Source organism: Dipodomys spectabilis, unplaced genomic scaffold (genome assembly GCF_019054845.1).
Source record: "Dipodomys spectabilis isolate Male_0828 unplaced genomic scaffold, ASM1905484v1 ptg000564l, whole genome shotgun sequence".
Lineage (NCBI taxonomy): Eukaryota > Metazoa > Chordata > Mammalia > Rodentia > Heteromyidae > Dipodomys > Dipodomys spectabilis.
The window spans coordinates 917,338-936,744 of record NW_024871241.1 but is presented as its reverse complement, the minus strand read 5'-3'; the positions used below and the strand labels follow the sequence as shown (position 1 = coordinate 936,744).

Genomic DNA, 19,407 nt, shown 5'->3' with positions numbered 1-19,407 from the left:
TGGCTATTTGGAGATAAGAGTCTCATGGACTTTTCTTGTCCCAGCTGGCAAAACCACTGATCCTCAGATCTCAGCTCCTCAGTAGCTAGGAGTGAGCCACTGGTGCCTGACTTGCATTTGCTTATCTTTAACGAAATCCCTTTTTTTGATATATATATATATATATATATATATATATATATATATATATATATATATATATATATATATATATACATATATATATATATATTGTCGGTCGTGGGGCCTGAACTCTGGGCCTATGCGTTCTCCCTCAGCTCTTCAGCTCAAGGCTAGCACTCTACCACTTGAGCCACAGCGCCACTTCTGGCTTTTTCTGCTTATGACGTGCTGAGGAATCGAAGGGAGGGCCTCATGCATGCAAGGCAAGCGTTCTACCATTGAGCTACCTTCCCAGCCCAAAATTTTTTTTTATATATTATGGATTAACCTTCCTCAGATGAATAACTGGCTTTACCCATTTTGCTGGTTGACTCTTCACTCTATTGTCCTTTGTGTGCAAAGTGTTTATGTTTGATATAATTTGTCTGTTTCTTTTGTTTCTTGTGGTTTTGGAGTTCTAGCCAGAAAATTACCATTGATACTTATATCTTAAAATGTTTCCTTTATGTTTTACTTTAGTAGTTTCAGAGTATTAGATATTACCTGAAGGTCTTCGATCCACTTGGAATTTTTTTTTGGGGGGGGTCCAGTCGTGGGGCCTGAACTCTGGGCCTGGGCGCTGTCCCTCAGCTCTTCAGCTCAAGGCTAGTGCTCTACCACTTGAGCCACAGCGCCAATTCCAGCTTTTTTCTTTTTGCTTATGTGGTGCTGAGGAATCGAACCCAGGGCCTCATGCATGCAAGGCAAGCGCTCTACCACTGAGCCACCTTCCCAGCCCCTTATTTTTTTGTACAGAATGAGAGAGAAGGTCAAGTTTCAATCTTTTGCAGGTGCATATCCAGTTTTCCCATAGAAGCAGTTTGGACTAATGTTTTTGCTTGCTGATCAAGGTTCATAAGACCAGGAATATGGGGACCTTTTGTTTCTAGAAGCTCATAAAGGCCAGGAAAAGGATTCTTTCTTAGATCTTAGAAGAGAGTTCATCCCTGCCATCACCTTGATTTAAATTCAGAGAGAGCCGTATCAGACTTCTGACTTCCAGCCTTGCAAGATAATAATTTTGTGACGTTCATTTACCTCTAAGTTTGTATTACTTTGTTCCAGAAATAGTAGAAGAGAGACACACATACAGTTTACACATTTATCTTAAATAAGGCTTACTCCCAGTGGCAGAAGTCTCTAGCTGTCCCTATCCATCCCTTTGTATTCTTAGTTATACTTGTTGGGGGAACTTAGTGTTTCTTGAATTATGAATTTGCAAAAGTATCCATTGAGTTCTTCTTCTAATCCATAAGCATCTAGCTCTTTTGCATTTCCCCTCCCACCTTCCAACCCCACAGTCTCTCAATTTATTGTCATGTTTTTCTTAATCAATATTCATTATTCAACAGTATACAACCACATAAATATTATTGTGTCTGTTCTGATGAATATTTTTTCTTTTAAAACATTTATTGTTTTTTTTCTGATGTTAACAACTGCTTCAAATAATTTTTACCGCTTGCTTTTGGACACTAACCTATATCCAAGTTTCTTATTGCTGCTATAATAAGGCCAGAAGTTCAAAGTGGAGCTTACTGGGCTAAAATCAAGGTGTTGGCAGGACAGCATTGCTTCTGAAATTTCTAGAGAATCCATTTCCAGGCCTTTTCTAGCTTTAAGAGTCTGTATGTATTTTTTGGTGAGTATACCCTTCCATTTTTTTCTGCATACACATGATTGTGTTTATTGTAGAGAAAAGTAATTAAAAGTAAGCTTGGAGAAAGAAAAGGGATGGAGGCACCAACTAGATGTGAGTTTCCTACCCACAGGCCTCAGCAGGCGTGCGTGGATCCACCCTATTCTTTCACATTAAGAAGTTGATTTTTTTGAGCCATTTCCATGTTGTAAATCCTCCAGCAAGTCTCATAGCTTTCCTGCTGTTGCCAGCGAAAGGCTTCTCATAATATCACCTTGCTTCATATCCTCTATGAGCCCATCCATTGTGAGAATTCTGTTTAGCATCCTGTATGCACCTTCCACGTTTCCTTCCTGTATCATCACAGTCCTGGTAATGGAATTCAGATGTTTTTGTCAGTCATGGGGCTTGAACTCTGGGCCTGGGCACTGTCCCTCAGCTCTTCAGCTCAAGGCTGGTGCTCTACCACTTGAACCACAGTGCCACTTCTGGTTTTCTGATGGTTTATTGGAGGTAAGAATCTCATGGACTTTCCTGCTGGGGCTGGCTTTGAACTGTGATCCTCAGATCTCAGTCTCCTTGAGTAGCTAGGATTACAGGCATGAGCTACTGGTGCATGACTGACTTCAGATGGTTTGCTATCACCTTGGATTTAAATCTTCACACTATAATACCTACCCACTGGCAATGCCTGCCTGGTGCCTATGGACACAGCTGACCCCAGCCTTTACCTTCCATTTTTTTTTTTTTTTGGGTCTGGTCATGGGGCCTGAACTCTGGGCCTGGGCACTGTCCCTCAGCTCTTCAGCTCAAGGCTAGCACTCTACCACTTGAGCCACAGCACCACTTCCGGCTTTTTTTTTCTGCTTATGTGGCGCTGAGGAATCAAACCCAGGCCTCATGCATGCAAGGCAAGCGCTCTACCACTGAGCCACCTTCCCAGCCCCCTCACCTTCCATTTTTAAGTTCTCATGCTGCATTACCCTCCTGACATTCTCTCCTTCCCTGTTTCATATTTAATAGCCCTTGTGATTACATTGAACTTACTTGGATAATCCAGATGATCTCTCTATCCCGAGTCAGATAATTTAGCAGCCTTATTTCCATCTGCAACCTTAATTCTTCTTTTCCATATAAACTAAAAAGCAAGCACAAATAAAAAAGGAGGGTTGCAAACCCCTTTTGGGGCTGGCATACATTGATTGTGGTATAGCAGTCATGCCCTCCTAGATTCTGGTCTCATGATCTGGTTAATTTTAACCTTTAGCCACTTCAATATGGTTCCTTGTAGATGTTTTGATGCCACTAGAATAATAAATAGCTTGGACAATACCTTGTTCCTGCTTATTGAAATTCTTGCCTGCAAAGAATAATGTAATGAATGACTAACGGCATCAACATCTTTTGCTATTCTTGTGGATCAATGAAGTTTTCTGTAACCTCTTTCTTGTTTCTCTTTTTAAAATGATCTATAAAACCAGATCCCTTGGACACCATTTTTGCGAGCACTTATTCTGAGCAAATAAGAATTAAAAAAAAAACTCATGGCCATCCTTATTTTGGCTCCAATAAAGGTTCCATTCTCATATGCAGTGTGTCTCAACTAGCCTTTTAGGTTTAAAGTAGCATATTCAAAGATTCCAGGGTTTAGGCTGTGGGCATGTTTGGCAGGACATTTTTGGCCTACCACATACTCAATTAAATCTACAAACATTTGTTACTGTTCCATGAAATCAGATCCCCTTTATAAGTAATCTGAAATCATATTATTTTACTGTCTAGTCCTTGCTACCTAATGTTATTCAAGACTTTTATTTCCTCTCACCACTTTTTTTTTTTGGTCGGTTGTGGGGCTTGAACTCTGGGCCTGGGTGCTGTCCCTCAGCTCTTCAGCCCAAGGCCAGCACTCTACCACTTGAGCCACAGCACAACTTTCGGTTTTCTGAGTGGTTTATTGGAGATAAGAGTCTCCTGCCCAGGCTGGCTTTGAACCATGATCCTCAGATCTTAGCCTCCTCAGTAGCTAGGATTACAGACGGGAACCTCCGGCACCAGCGGCTTCTCACCACTTTCTTATATGGAATCTCTCATTTGCTTGCTCCCCTCCCTCTTTCTCTCTCCCCCTCTCTCTTTCCCCCTTTCTCTGTCTCCTTTCTCCTTTCCTTCTTTCATTTTTTTTTTTTGTCAGTCCTGGGGCTTGAACTGAGGGCCTGGGTCCTGCCCCAGAGCTTTTTTTGCTCAAGGCCAGTGCTCTACCACTTGAGCCACAGTGCCACTTCTAGCTTTTTTCTGCTTATGTGGTGGTAAGGAATCGAACCCAGGGCTTCATGCATGCTAGACAAGCACTCTACCACTAAGCTACATTCCAGCCCTTATGTTTAGTTTTTTGAGGAACCTTCACACCACTACCCAGAGTGGTTGAACAAGCTTATATTCCCAAGAGTGTATTAGAGTTCCCTTTAGGCAAATCTCCCCCAGCTTTTGTTAGTTTTTTCTTGATAATGGCCATTCCAACTGTGGTGAGGTGGAATCTCACTGTTGTTTTGATTTGCATTCTCTTTATGGCCAGAGATGTTGAGCGTGTCTATTGGCCATTTTAACGTCATCTGAGAACTCTTTCTTTAGGTCATTAGCTTATTTATTAATTGGGTTAAAATTTTTTTTTTGGGTCCGGTCATGGGGCCTGTCCCTCAGCTCTTCAGCTCAAGCTAGCACTCTACCACTTGAGCCACAGTGCCACTTCCAGCTTTTTTCTTTTTGCTTATGTGGTGCTGAGGAATCGAACCCAGGGCCTCTGGCATGCAAGGCAAGTGCTCTACCACTGAGCCACCTTCCCAGCCCCGAGGGTTTAAATTTTTAAGCTCTATGTATAATCTTGTTATTAAGACTTTGATGTATAGTTGGCAAAAATTTTCTTCCATTCTGTAGGCTTTTTTTTAGCTTATTGACTATGTCCTTTGCTTTGTAGAAACCTTTAAGTTTGATGCAATCCATTTATCAAGCCTCTATTTGATTTGTTGTTCTTCTGTATCTTTACTCAGAAAGTTCTTTCCTGTGCCAATGAGTCCTAATATTTCTTCCTCTCCTTCTTGTAATAGTTTCATGGTTTCAGGTCTTACATTGAGGTCTTTGAGCCATTTTAAATTGATGCTGTTGCAAGGTGATATGTAAGGATGTGGTTTCAGTTTTCTGCATGTGGGCATTCAGTTTTCCCAGCACCATTTGTTGAAGAGGTTGTCTTCCAGACTATATTTGGCTCCCTTATCAAATATTAGGTGGCTTTAGGTCTGCAGGCTTATTTCTGGGCCTTCTGTGCTGTCTCATGGTTTTTTTTTTTTCTTTTTGCTTATGTGGTGCTGAGGAATCAAACCCAGGGCCTCATGCATGCAAAGCGAGCGCTCTACCACTGAGCCACCTTCCCAGCCCATGTCTCATGTTTTTTTTTTTTTTTGTCATTATATCCCTGTAACAGAGTTTCAAGTTTGGCACTGTTATACCTCTAGTACTACTTTCTCTTAGGTTTTTTTTTTTTTTTGGTCAGTTGTGGGGCCTGAACTCTGGGCCTGGGGGCTGTCCCTCAGCTCTTCAGCTCAAGGCTAGTGCTCTACCACTTGAGCCACAATGCCACTTCCAGTTTTTTCTGCTTAAGTGGTGCTGAGGAATTGAACCCAGGGCCTCATGCATGCAAGGCAAGCACTCTACCACTGAGCCACCTTCCCAGCCCCTCTCTTAGCTTTTTTTTTTTTTTTTGTCGGTCGTGGAGCTTGAACTCTGGGCCTGGGTGCTGTCCCTCAGCTCTTCAGCTCAAGGCGAGCGCTCTACCACTTGAGCTACAGCGCCACTTCCAGCCTCTCTTAGCTTTTTAAGTACTGCCTATAACTTGGACATTGAACCTTCTGGAATGATCTTCTTATTTTTGGTTCATTTTTATCTCATTATCTTTTTTTTTTTCCAGGGCTGAGGACCGAACCCAGGGCCTTGTGCGCACCGGGCGGGTGCCCTTCCGCTGGGCTACACCCCCAGCCCCTCTCATTATCTTTTTATTCTAACTTCTGGGAGGTTTTCTTGACTTTATATGATAATACTTTTGTTCAATTAAAAAAAAAGTTCAGTTATTATATCCCAAATCTCCAAGATTTCTTTCATGGTCTTTTGTTACATTTATTGTGACACCTTTGCCTCCTCTTTCCTCCTTTCCCTTTCCATTGTTTTTTCTTTCATTGTCATTCCTACCCCATCTTTGTTTCACCTTTGGTTTTTGTGGGGTTTTTTTGGGTCGGGTCATGGGGCCTGAACTCTGGGCCTGGGCACTGTCCCTCAGCTCTTCAGCTCAAGGCTAGTGCTCTACCACTTGAACCACAGCGCCACTTCTGGCTTTTTTTCTTTTTGCTTCTGTGGTGCTGGGGAATCAAACCCAGGGCCTCATGCATGCAAGGCAAGCGCTCTACCACTGAGCCACCTTCCCAGCCCTTTGTTTCACCTTTGGAGGTAGGCACTATTCTCTCCATTTTATAGATAAGGAACCTGAGGCTCCAAGAGGTTAAGAAACCTCCCAAGGTTACCTGCCAGCTAGTATCAAACCTGAATTGGCCATGCTAGAGCCACTCCTATGCCCTGCTAGCTTAGAAAATAGAAAGGATCCCTACTGTTATGTGGCTTCAAGATGGACTTTAAAAACTTAAAAAAATTATCCGTAAGTAGTTACACAAATTAGTTTAAAAGTACAGTGCATCTTTCCAAGATGACTTTTTGACCTTTTGGAATATTTGCTTACAAAGTTCTTCATGAATATCCTAAGATAGGAAATTGTAAGTGCAGGGGTCGTGTCAGTATCTACCTTGCTACCTTTCATTTAGTGTTATGCCATGAGCATGTGGTTCCAAATTTTTGCATAAAGTATCTACAAGGATACATTGCAATTTTATGTTAAAAATCATTCTGAACTAGAACCAAATTGGGCTGTTCTGTCCAATTTAAGACAGTTCCATGAATCCAAATGGAATCAGACACAATTGACTTTACATTTGCTGGCCTGCTCTCTCCTGATTAGGGACAATGATTGGATATGACATTAACTCATGTTCCATGATGTGTTAAAATGGGGGCAATAACATTTAACTTATACTGTTGTTTTTTTGTTGTTGTTGTTTTGGTCAGTCATGGAGCCTGAACTCTGGGCCTGGGCGCTGTCCCTCAGCTCTTCAGCTCAAGGCTAGTGCTCTACCACTTGAGCCACAGCGCCACTTCCAGCTTTTTTTTCTGAACCCAGGGCCTCATGCATGCCAGGCAAGCACTCTACCACTAAGCCACCTTCTCAGCCCAACTTATACTGTTTTGTGATGGAAGAATATCATAGCCCCCTGCTCCTCTATAAATGACAGTGATCATCTTAGTATCATCTTTGATGGCCTGACACATAGACACTATGTCATTGCTTGTTGCTGTTTTTTTTTTTAACATTTTATTATTATCTTTAAGTAGTTGTACAAAGAAGTTCCCATTCTACAAAACAGTATACGAATACAAGATGTCTGACAACATTGCCACCCTCATTGCTTGCTAAAGAGACAATAACACTATATTTTTTTTAGGATGTGGAATCATTTTACTTGTTTATTTAGAGAAAATATTCAATTCTCATCTGATGGGTTATTCGTGTTTTTATGAGGACTGAAACATATACAAAACTTTCAGAAAATTTAATTATGAATACATGTCAAAGTTTCATTTCAAGAGTTCTTCCTGGGTTTGTGGAGCAGCTTCAGTGGTAAAGTATTTTACAGGCAACTTTGAAGTCTTGAATTCAAACCCCAGTACTGCCAAAAGCAAGGAGGTAAGACCCACAGCTCAGTCTGGAGGTATAGCTCTGTGGTTGGGTTCCTGCCTAGAAATGTGCAATCCTAGTTCAAACTCCAATTTAAAAAAGAATAAAAATAAGAAATTTTAATTACTCCTCAGAATAAAGTTATGAAATGCATTCTTAAAAGCCATTCCAGGGCTGGGAAGGTGGCTCAGTGGTAGAGTGCTTGCCTTGCATGCATGAGGACCTGGGTTCGATTCCTCAGCACCACAGAAGCAGAAAAAGCCAGAAGTGGTGCTGTGGCTCAAGTGGTAGAGTGCTAGCCTTGAGCTGAAGAGCTGAAGGACACTGCCCAGGCACAGAGTTCAGGCCTCATGACCAACCAAAAAAAAGCCATCCCAGACAGGTTCAATATTTCACAATCAAATTTATGGGAAAAAGAAAAGATGATTTGAGAATCCTCTTAGAAAAATAGTGCTCCTCCTCATTTCTCAGTTTCCATTATTAAAGTGCAAATGAGCAATCACTAGCTCAAAAATGGTAATGATAATACAGGGAAAAATCACATATCTTACATAGTTACACATTTGAATAAAATGTCTAGAGAGTTATTCCATCAAGAGTTAATAGTGAGGGCTGGGAAGGTGGCTCAGTGGTAGAGTGCTTGCCTTGCATGAATGAGGCTCTGGGTTCGATTTCTCAGCACCACATAAGCAGAAAAAAGCTGAAAGTAGTGCTGTGGCTTAAGTGCTAGATTTCTAGCCTTGAGCTGAAGAGCTGAGGGACAGCGCCCAGGCCCAGAGTTCAGGCCCCATGACCGACAAAAAAAAAAAAAAAAGAGTTAATAGTGATTAGGAACTGTCTCTGCAATCATTGGTGATAGGTTTACAGTTAGATACTGTAAATCTTTACATTTTTAAATATGGAGCAACTGTTACTTCTATAATGATACAGTAGGTTTCCAAAAACATCGCGTTGCGCCAGCAGGTGAGGCATGTGTGTCATCCGTACCCCCTTAAGCCCATTTCCATTGCGGACTAGTCAGTTCATCAGATGACCCAAACATTCATCTTGGCCCTGAGGAGTCAAAGTACTGCAATGGTTTTCGTGCTGTATTGCATCAAAATCTCCCAGAGGACTAACTAATACACAGGCCACTCACTGTGTTCCAGGTTGACACGTCTGGAGTGAGGTTCATGGAATGTATTTCCTTTTTTTTCTTTTAGTGGTTTATATCTGTTATGGGTGGAGGGGGCGACACATTTGTGGTAACATCTCCACACATGCTATCACTGTATTCCAATCAATCTCACTTCCTCCATCATATTCCTTGTACCTTGCTCTCTAAGACATAATGTCCCCAGGAGATTTCTTTATTCTGTTTTTCTAGTTATGAGTAGTCCATTGTGACAGAGTACATTTCTTTACTTTTCTTTGCTTTTTGGGGGGCTGGTACTGAAGCTTGAACTCAGGGCCTGGGTGCTGTCTCCAAGCTTTTTCTATCAAGGCTGGCATTCTACCACTTGAGCCATACCACCACTTGTGGCCTTGCATATTTGGATAAACACCTCATGAACTTTCCTGTCTAGGCTGTCTTTGAACCGCTATCCTCAGATCTCAGACTCCAGAGTAGCCAGGATTACTGGTGTGAGCCACCTGCAATTGGCTGTTAAGAGTGCATATCTAACCAATTCCTGTGTGTGTGGCTGTTGCTGGTCTTAGGACACTGGAAAGCAAACTTAAGCAGGATAGTGGAAGCCTAAACTCAAGGCTGGCAAACAAAACAAGAAGGATGAACTACAGTTTCTAATTTTGCCTCTGGCTAGCCTGCAGTTAGTTTTCAGGAGTTGAACTTGATTTGACTGACTCTATTTAATAAGAAGCCCTGCTAGATAAGAGTTGTGACATATCTTATTAAGTGAGCACCTGGTTCAGAGAATTTTCAATTAAGTCTCATGCCTTTGGGGCTTTGAGAACCTGTCTGAGCTTGGCTGCTTGTATTGGGGTCTTAACAACCAGGAGGATAGCTATGGCTTCTCACCCTTGGCTCAGGCCATTGGTCTTGGTTTCTCTGAATTCTCAGCAGGTGACATTGAAGGTTTCCAGTTGGTAGTTATTGGAATATTGATTTCTTGTTTGGGAAGCAATGTGTAGGGTATTGTTATAGGTGGAAAACATAAGGGAAATAGTCCACTTAGCTCCAGAATCCAATAATCACGAATGTATTCACTTGGGGTCATAAAATATACATGACATAAAATTGACCATTTTAATTATTTTTAAGTGGACAGTTAAGTGGCACCGAATGAATACCTTTACAGTGTTGTTGCTGGTCCATTGCCTGCAAGGTCTTGTTCACTGAGAGACCACTTAGATTCTGCTGTTTGAATGCACTTTGGCCTGTTCCACACAGTCCCCTAGAAAACACCATCTGTTGCCCAGACTCTGAGCATACACTTGTTCTTTTCCAATGTCTGGAATGTTAGCAAGTATCTATATGGTCTGGAGATCAAACTCCAATGAAACACAGATTGCGATCAGACCCCTGAACTTAACTTTGGAAAGTTGGAAAGTTCAGTTAAATTCAGGGAAACAAGAAGTCTTTTTTCTTTCTCTTTCTTTCAAAATCTTTCTTGCTTTCAAAGTCTTCCTTTTCTTTTCTTTCCTGTCTTTCCCGCTCCTAAGTGTTGGGATTATAATCACAGGCATGCACTACTCTGCCAAGCTTAGAACTTTTTTGATTATGATTTAATTGTAATTTTATTTTAGATACATTGTTTAGACTTTTTAATCAAAGAAGACTCCACTCTTTTTAATCTCTCCCTCTCCCTCTCTCCCCGCCCTCTTTCTCTCTCTCCTTGTACTGGGACTTGAACTCAGGGCCTGGGCTCTGTCTCTGAGCTTTTTTGCTCAAGGCTTGTGTTCTAGCACTTGAGCCATGGCTCACTTCTCCACTTCCAGTCTTGGTGGTTAATTGGAGATAAGAGTCTCATAGACTTTCCTGCCTAGACTGGCTTTGAACCTCAATCCTCAGATCTTGGCCTCCTGAGTAGCTAGATTTCAGGCATGAGCCACTGTCTTCTAGCTTTACCATGGTATTCTAATGATGTGTTTATTTTCTCTTCATTTCTTTTTTACTTATTAATTGAAGGTTCTCTCTAAGGAAGACTTATTCTTTTCTCCCAGATTTATTTCCTTATTTGTGACTTGAATTGTTTCAGCTTTTGCCTTTAGGAGCCCTTTCAGGTTGGATCTTGTGTAATTTTGATGTGTCCCATTATTTATACTATGAGAGTTTTACCTTTCTCCATAAAGCTCATCATAAGTAACATATAATGACTGTCTTTTGTAAAGCACTCAGCATATAAGTTAAAGTACTGTGAAGATGATATTAAAGGTTATCAAAGCAAAATATCATTCATTACATGTAAATTGCAGTGTCAAGGCCATGTACTGAAAGAGAGCAAGTGACAGACCATAAGTGCTTCTCTAGGCTCAACCATCTTCAGTTTTTATCCAAAACGTTGTCACCATTCAGCAACACAGTGGAGCCACTTGTGTCACGAGACGCCATTGGAAGTGTGATAGTTCAGATACTTTCTATCTTCTAAATGCATTATCTACTCTGGTTGAAATGGCAGTTCAGTGGGACGAATATGTGGTTTTAAATACAATTGTATTTAGTATCTCTAGAAATATCCATGCGATGAATTCACATAATTTGAAATATTGCATATGCTATTCTGTTAAAAATACATTTGTATGAAGGAGGCAGGATGAGGAATTATATATGTATTCATGTCAGCAGCTAGGCTGGAATCTTGATTTTAACTTCTCTTGTGCTGGTCAGTAAAAGTTTCTCAAAGGAAAATGAAAAGACAATAGTAATAATTCAGAAGAACTAAACAACAAGTTAAAAAAAGAATGTTCATTTGTAATTTAGAGAAACTTAAAATGAGAAAAATCTATAGCTTTTTGAACAGAACTGACAAAACTTGGTTTGGTTAAGACATTAAAATTAGAGATAATTCATGAGTTAACAAAACAAACAAGTCTTGCTACCAGTCTTTCTTTTGTGATGTAATGATTAATTTGTCCTCAAAGAAGTACTATGTAGGGCTGTGGCTGTAGTTCAGAGGTACTTTTCTAGCATGCATGAAGCCCTAGGTTCGAGCCACAGTACTGCAAAACTGAATTTTAAAAAGAGTATACTTTGAAACAGACTAAGATTCAAAACCTCAAGTGATCTGTCTTCACCATTGTAAGGCCAGCAAAACAATTCAATGAGAAGACTATCTTTCCATATGGGACAAAGAGATGATCAAGATTAAGCAAGGCATAAGAAAAGATGATGGTTTCTTTTCCCTCCCTTCTTTCCTTCCATTTTCTTTTTCTTTCTTTCTTCCTTTCCTTTTTGTTGCCAGTCATGGAGCTTGAACTCAGGTCCTGGGTGCTGTCGCTGAGCTTTTTTTTTTTTTTTTTTTAAATCAAGGCTAGTGCTCTACCCCTTGAGCTACAGCTCTATTTCCTGCTTTTTAGTAGTTAATTGGAGATAAGAGTATCATGGAGTTTCTTTCCCAGGCTGGCTTCAAACCACAATCCTCAGATTTCAGCCTGCTGAGTAGCTAGGGTTACAGGCACAAGCTACCTACACCCTGATCTCTCTCACTTTTCTTTTTTCTGCCCTACAGAGTTTAGGTGCAGTGGACTCTGAGCTATCTGGAGAAGTCCAGCTATGGTAGGTCTCATCAATATGTTTGATAACTTTTGACTCAGCTTGGAGAATGCATGAATCAGCCAGCTGAAAATCATTAGCATCCTGAGTCAGGCCACCACAAGTCTAGCTCAGCTATTTCCATGCTGAAACATGATTAGTCTCTTTCAGGGGCTGCATGTCTTTGAGAAGGGATTAGGATGATTCAGTGACCCTGTACTTAGCAAAAAGAACCATCATTGGAATCGGAGAGATCCCAGACAGACTAGTTCTTCTGGATAGGTTGTAGGGGAAATTGCTCTAGTAATAGTGGGTTAAGCCAGATCTCATGAGTTGCAGCATTTATAAACGGTAAGATTGTATCACCAGGCTTCATTGCCCTGATTAGACCATGATATGCCAAGACATGCAATGAGTGAGACACTAGGGTGCCTGGCACAAGTCTAATTGAATATTCATTCCTGCCTGCAACAGTTTAGATTCTTAATCTCCAGGTTCTTTAATCTCTTCCTTAGAAGTCTGACATTGAAGTCACCACGCCTTCCATCTCAGCAGTTGTGTCATGAGCCTTCTGTCCCTTGATTAGTCTCCTGTTTAGATTGCTTTGACACAATTTGATCTCTTGCTGCTAAGTCTCTGACTTTAGGAAATTGTTCAGCTAAAGAAACAGTTATAGTAACATTTTTTCAACAGAAACTCTAGGACATGACCAATTTACAAGCATTGTCCAGTCATCTTTTTTTTTGGGGGTGGGGGGGGTCATGGGGCTTGAACCCTGGGCCTGGGCGCTGTCCTCAGCTCTTTGAGTGCTCTACCGCTTGAGCCACAGCGCCACTTCCGGGTTTTCTGGTGGTTTATTGGAGATGAGTCTCGCGGACTTTTCTGCCGGGGCTGGCTTTGAGCCGTGATCCTCAGATCTCAGCCTCCTGAATAGCTAGAATTACAGGGGTGAGCTACAGGCACCTAGCTCTGTCCAGTCATCTTAGATGAGAGATGGAGACAAGCTCTTCACTGGGTAGCGGTGTTGGTTATTGTCACATTTGGGTGCATTAACCCTGTCTTTTCTATTTTCAGGGGCCAAATGATCTAATTTCTTTATTGCTTTATACTTCTCTGTGCCTGAATGCATCCTATCGATTTCATTATCTCTTTCCACCACCAGATGGTGGAAAGGGAAAAGGAAATAAGAGGCTGATAAATGAATGTGGGCCCAGGCAGAGTAGCTATGGCAGAAAGGTGTGGTGGGCAAAGCACCCAGAAAGGAGCTTGTGGGTTATCCACAAGCAATTCTCACGAATTCCCTGTATTCATTTTAGCACCCAACTCAAGGGTCAGTTCTCCAAATCTGGGGGCTAATATGGCACAATGATGCTTGTTGGGGGAAGAGAGTCAGCCCTTATCTCGGGATTCCTGGGACTCTTAGAGACTGAGAACATTCCTAAGCAATTGAACCGCACCTGGACCAGGCACTGTGTTCATGGGCTTAGGAGGATCCTGTGAGAAGCCACGTAGAGAAGTGTGTCCCACGGACACCCGTTTGTCCTTGTCTGTCCCCTTCTCGTTCCATCACCTCCGACAAGCAAAACTCGCACCTGGCCTGCCGGCGTTCCCACGCTGCGCTGCAGGGATCCTTTCTCCTTCCGCAGCAGCCCCCCTCAACGCAGGTTTGTTCCGGATTGCCTCCCACCCGCCCCCCGACCCCCCCCCCCCACCCCGTCACCTGTTACCACTCAGCACAGCAGGTGTTCTGCCCTTCTGCATCCCTATGACTTCCCCTCCCCGCCCCCCCCCCCCCCCGCCAGTCTGTCCTCTACTTCGCCTCGGTAGCTTTCCCCTCCGGATCCGCCCCTTTTCGCCTTCTTCTCCACGTGCCCCTCAACTCCGACGCCCCCTCCCCCTGCGGACCCCCAATCTCTTTTGGTCTCGAGGAGTCTCGCGGCATTTCCCGGGGCGTTAGCAGAGCCTCGGCATACAGACGGGGAGGTGGTGGGGGGGTGGCCTTTCGGAGCTGGGGGTGGGGGGGGGTCCTCCAGAACCAACAGTGAGGAGGACGTTGGAGCGCCTCTGCTGCAGAAACGCGCGGGGGAGCCAGGGCGGCCCCGCCCCTCTCCGGCCACGCCCCTCTCCGGCCCCGCCCCCGCCCCGGCAGCCGTGCGTCCCCTGCAGGCGGAGCCGCGGGAGCATCGCAGCGGCGGCGGCGGCGGCGGCGGCAGCGCTGAAGAGGAGGAGGGGAGACGAGGCAGCGCGGTAGCGACTGCCGGGCGCTGTGCTGGGCGGCGCTTTTTTTTTTTTTTTTTTCGTAATTTCCACTCACGGAGAGCAGGAAACCCGGTGCAGCCGGGCGCAGCGGGCCGCGATGCAGCAGCAGCAGCAGGAGTCGCCCCAGGGCAGCAGCGGTAGCAGCAGCAGCAGCAGCAGCGGCAGCAGCAGCGGGCGGCGCTGAACCCCCACCGCCGCCACTGAGGAAGAAGCCCGCCCAGGCGCCGCCGCGTTCTGACGCCCGCACCCGGATCCCCGCGCCCCTCATCCCGGCGCCCAGAACCTCACGCCCACCTCCGCCAACTTTCAAGCTGCCTCGGCGGCCCGACCCGGCTCGGCGCCAATGGGTAAGTGGGGGGGGGGGCGCCAGAACCCGGGCGTCCACCTCAGCTTGGGGGGCGGCGCGCCCATCCCGGGACCACTGAGCCGAGAAGGGCGCCACGGAGCAGACTTGGGGCGGGGGACATCGCGAGGGACGTCCTCGCCCGCCTCGCGCGCTCCTCTTCACTCCCACTTGCCTCAGTGTCCCCAAGGAGTCCAGACGCGACGCTGACGGGAACCCGTGGTGGGGGGGGCTGGGTTGAGGATCGCGGGGGCTGGCCCCGGGTGGCTCCGGTTGAGGGATGCTGGGGGGGGGGTGTGGTTGGATTTTCGGGTGGGCGGGGAGAGTTTGGGTCATTTTCTCACCCAAGTGCACCCTCCTCCGTGCTGCAGATGCAGGTAGTTAGACCCAGTGGGCTCTGGCCTGGCTTGGGGCTCGCGGTGCCCGGCTGGCCTTGCTTGGGGGAAGCTGGAATTGGGGTCTCTGGGGGAACTAGGCTGTCTTGGCTGGGAACAGGGGTGAGCTGGAAACGCCCCAGAACCGGGCCTGCCGCACCATCCCAGGGTCCTGAGCTGTGGAAGCCCCTCCCTCTGCCCTCCCCTCCCCATCCTCCGCCTGATGCTCTGGCCCTGACTCCCTCCCTCCCTGCTTGTCTTCCTAAACCCTTTCTCCACTCCATGATGCTCAAAGGTACTTCCCCTGGCCTTAAGTCTGCAGGGCTGGGGAACTGGAAATGTTCATGGAAGCCTTGATTTACTGCGCAAATATCAGTTTCAAGTAGACAGCTCACAGTAGGACCCTTGAGTACCAGTTGGTATAGACCTTGTAGTATGGAAACCACCTTGTTGCCCAGAGTACAGGCACTTTATTGGGCAAAGGACTTGTGATTGCCTGGGCTTGCTAACAGCCAGCTTTTCTTCTTTATGCCTCTAGCATATTATTTTTGGGTGTTTCTAGGCCAAGCGTAGGAAGCCTGCACGTTATAATCAATCATTATAAAGTGAGACCTTTCTGTGTTTAGGTAATGGGGCTTGGGTATACCAGTCGGGTGGTGAGAGGTGAGCAGTCATAGGATGCTTAGGAAGACAGAAGTTCTGGAGGACAAGAAGTTAAACAATCAGTTGTTGATAAAGTTAAAATCTCCTTTGTAGTCATTTTCCAGAATTATTTTCCTTTTCCCAAGTGGTGGAATTCCACATTTAAATGTCACCCTTTTGCCCTTCTGGGATCCCTGTATCACTCAGTCTAAATTCCTTCCTGTTACCTTTTCTCATCAGACACTTTTTTTCTTGGTTTAGTGGCAGTATTATGGCTGAGAGTTTAATATGTATTTTCCTCTACCAGGAACTCTACTATCATAGGGACAGTGCTGTGTTGTACCGGTTGCTTTGGTGCCTGGCACAGAGCAGGCCCTAAGTAAATATTTGTTGAATGGATAAAAGAATGAGGGGCATGAAATCTTCCTACTTGGTGGAAGACAACAAACACAACCTAAACACAGAACTCTCGTGTTTTGGTCCCTGATAAGATGACTTAGTTCATTGGCAAAAGTATATACTTTAAACCTTACATCTCACGAATGGATTGCTTTCTCCTGAGGTAACCAGAAATGCTGTGATGGTCATCTTTCATGTTGGGTGGGTCGTGCATAGGACGTTACATACAGAAAGAAGTGAAATCCAAATGTGTGCTCTCATAGCCAGTTTTCTTTGTAGATCTCAATGGAAAAGGGATGGAGTCTCCTTTAAGAAGAAACAGACCTGTTTATCATTTGGATCGGAACTGTTTTCCATTTTTTAGATTCTCTTTAAAAAATGAGAGTTCTTCCTTATTTCAAAACCTTTTCAAGTGTTCATCATTTTCATTGTAACCATAACCTGGGGAAGGGGGGCAGCAGTGGATTTTTATTTATTTCAGGAGTTAATACTTAGAGGTGTGAGGATTCAAACAAATGTCTTGTAATTCATGAAAATGTTTAGAGTAGGATTTAAGTTACTTGTAGTTTGTGGGTAAAGATCACCTGTTCTTAAAGCATCCCCAGCATTGTGTTTGGGATGAAGTACAGGTATTTATTTAGCAGCTTATTCTATAGCACTTCCCATGGAATATGACCTGGTAGGGCTAGGCTTGTATATACCACAAGGATACCCTTTTCCCCTGAGACTTGGTTTTCAGAAGGTTTATCTGATTTATCAATTTGATATACTTGTGTTCTTGCCTGGTCTGATAATGATTTTTCTGTTGCTGCATAATACAGTGAAAGTGTATAAGAATAGTCTTTGATCTGGAAAAAAAAAGTCTGAAACTCATTAAATCTCTAACCCTGAAATGAGGCTGGTTACTTACAAAATGGCCTCTTACAAAAGCCTATCAGAATGTGCCCCTTGAACTTGCTGGGAGATGCTTACAGTGCCAGACACAGGGAAAGCCTCTTATAATTAAACAGTGCAAATATTATGACCCAAATCTGGGAGCAGTGAAGGGTTTGCAAGCCCAGCAAATGACCTATGTTTAAGACTTCCAGAGTAACAGCAGAGTTTGGACAGTTTTGGTCCATGTATTCTTTCCGTGGTAGATTGCTTTATGCTAAACTAAAGCTGAGTGTAATGTGATGACTTGCACAAACAAATCTTGAGTTCAGAATAGGAGAAAGCATTCCCACCTTTATTGCGCATGACCTTTACCCCTTTTTTATCCTTCATGGCCTGAGCAAGACCTTGCTGTCATCCGGGTTGCAAAACCATGGTTGTTTCTTCTCTTACCACTTTAGTTCTTTTTGCATTATTGACATTCTTTTGACATTCTTTTTTTTGCCAGTCCTGGGGCCTGGGCACTGTCCCTGAGCTTCTTGTGCTCAAGGCTAGCACTCTACCACTTGAGCCACAGCACCATTTCTGGCTTTTTCTGTGTATGTGGTACTGAGGAATCGAACCCAGGGCTTCATTCATGCTAGGCAAGCACTTTACCACTAAGCCACATTCCCAGCCTTGCATTATTGACATTCTTCCATCAATGCTTGCTTACAATTGTTTTAAAGTATGTAGCTTACAGTATTTATGCTTGGTCAGTATTTGTTCATTTATCCATCTATCTAGTTTCTCTTGACCTCCTGACTTGTGCCAGGTGTTATTCCAGAAACGGGTATACCATGCGTGCACACACCACACACACACACACACACACACACACACCTGCCATCTTGGGCTTCTCAGTCTAGTGGAGGATTGGAGTGCAGTACACATAGTAATGTGGAACTAAGAGCTATTGTAGACCTCATGAAAGCAGAGTAGAAAAGGGGAATCTGATGTAGGCTGGAGAGTGGTTAGGATGATGTCTTTGAGGACATCAGGTTTGGGCAGAAATCAGAATGTTGGGTATGAATCATCACTGTCTCCCATCACCCCCTACAGGAACATACTTGGAGTTCAACTGATTTTTCTTCTCCTTGCAGGGAGAATACCCATCATTTGAGCAAGAGGGAGGCAGAGAGGCTGACTTAGAGGATTGGTGCTTGTTATCAGGTGGTTTGAGGAGTGTATAAGGAAGTCAGATGATGCTCTGGATTGGATGATGCCAGGGGTCCTTCTGTGATTTGATATCTTAACAAGTGTTCTCTAGAAGCAGGGAAAATGGGAGTCACAATTGGTTAAATCAGACTAGTAGGGAAGTAGCAGAGACTTGCATTATCCATGGTTTGGGGACATCTGGTCACATTTGTGGTTTGGACAGGGCTTATGTTTTGTCTGTGTTCAGACATGATTATGGAGAGGCTTGATTTTTGTGTCTTATCCCAATATAAAGTGACCTTGCTTGATACTGGTATTCTCAGGATTTTTTTTTTGTCAATTGTGGGGCTTGAACTCTGTGCCTGGGTGCTGTTCCTGAGCAATTCAGCTCAAGGCAAGCTCTCTATCACTTGAGCCACAGCACTACTTCCGGTTTTCTGGTAGTTCATTGGAGATAAGAGTCTCACAGACTTTCCTGCCCCGGCTGGCTTTGAACCTCGATCCTTAGATCTCAGCCTCCTGATTAGCTAGGATTACAGTTGTGAGTCACTGGTGCCTGGCTAGGAATTGTTTCTTTCATTTTTTTTTTTGTTTTTGTTTCTTTTATTTGGTGCCTGTCTTGGGGCTTGAACTTAAGGCCTGGGCACTCTTCCTGAATGTTTGTGCTTCAGGTTAGTGCTCTACCACTTTGAACCACAGTGCCATTTCCAGCTTTTGGTAGTTAATTGGAGATAAGAGTTTCGTAGACTTTCCTGCCTGGGCTGGTTTTGAATTGCCAGTTTTAGATCTCAGCCTCCTAACTAACTAGGATTCCAGGTGTGAGCCATTGGCTGTACTATCAGTTTTAGTTTTGTACTTTATTCTGTTAAAGTAGTAGATAAAGGGGTTTCAGTTCCACAGGTCAGATTATGAGTGCAATACATATTGATTTATATCATCCCTTCTATCATTCTCCTCTATAATCTTGTACTTTTGTTCAACATTAAGCCAAATGGACAACTGGAA

At 43.9% G+C, this 19,407-nt stretch overlaps 1 protein-coding gene across 1 annotated transcript in view; it reads left to right on the top strand.

Moving 5' to 3' along the window:
* Positions 1-14,601: 14,601 nt before the first annotated feature.
* Sh3kbp1 (SH3 domain containing kinase binding protein 1) overlaps positions 14,602-19,407 on the top strand; it is a 340,250-nt gene continuing 335,444 nt past the window's right edge. Inside the window, exon 1 of the mRNA XM_042670511.1 lies at positions 14,602-14,921. Coding sequence (XP_042526445.1) covers positions 14,918-14,921 — 4 coding nt within the window. The 5' untranslated portion in view covers positions 14,602-14,917. The remainder of the gene's footprint in view (positions 14,922-19,407) is intronic.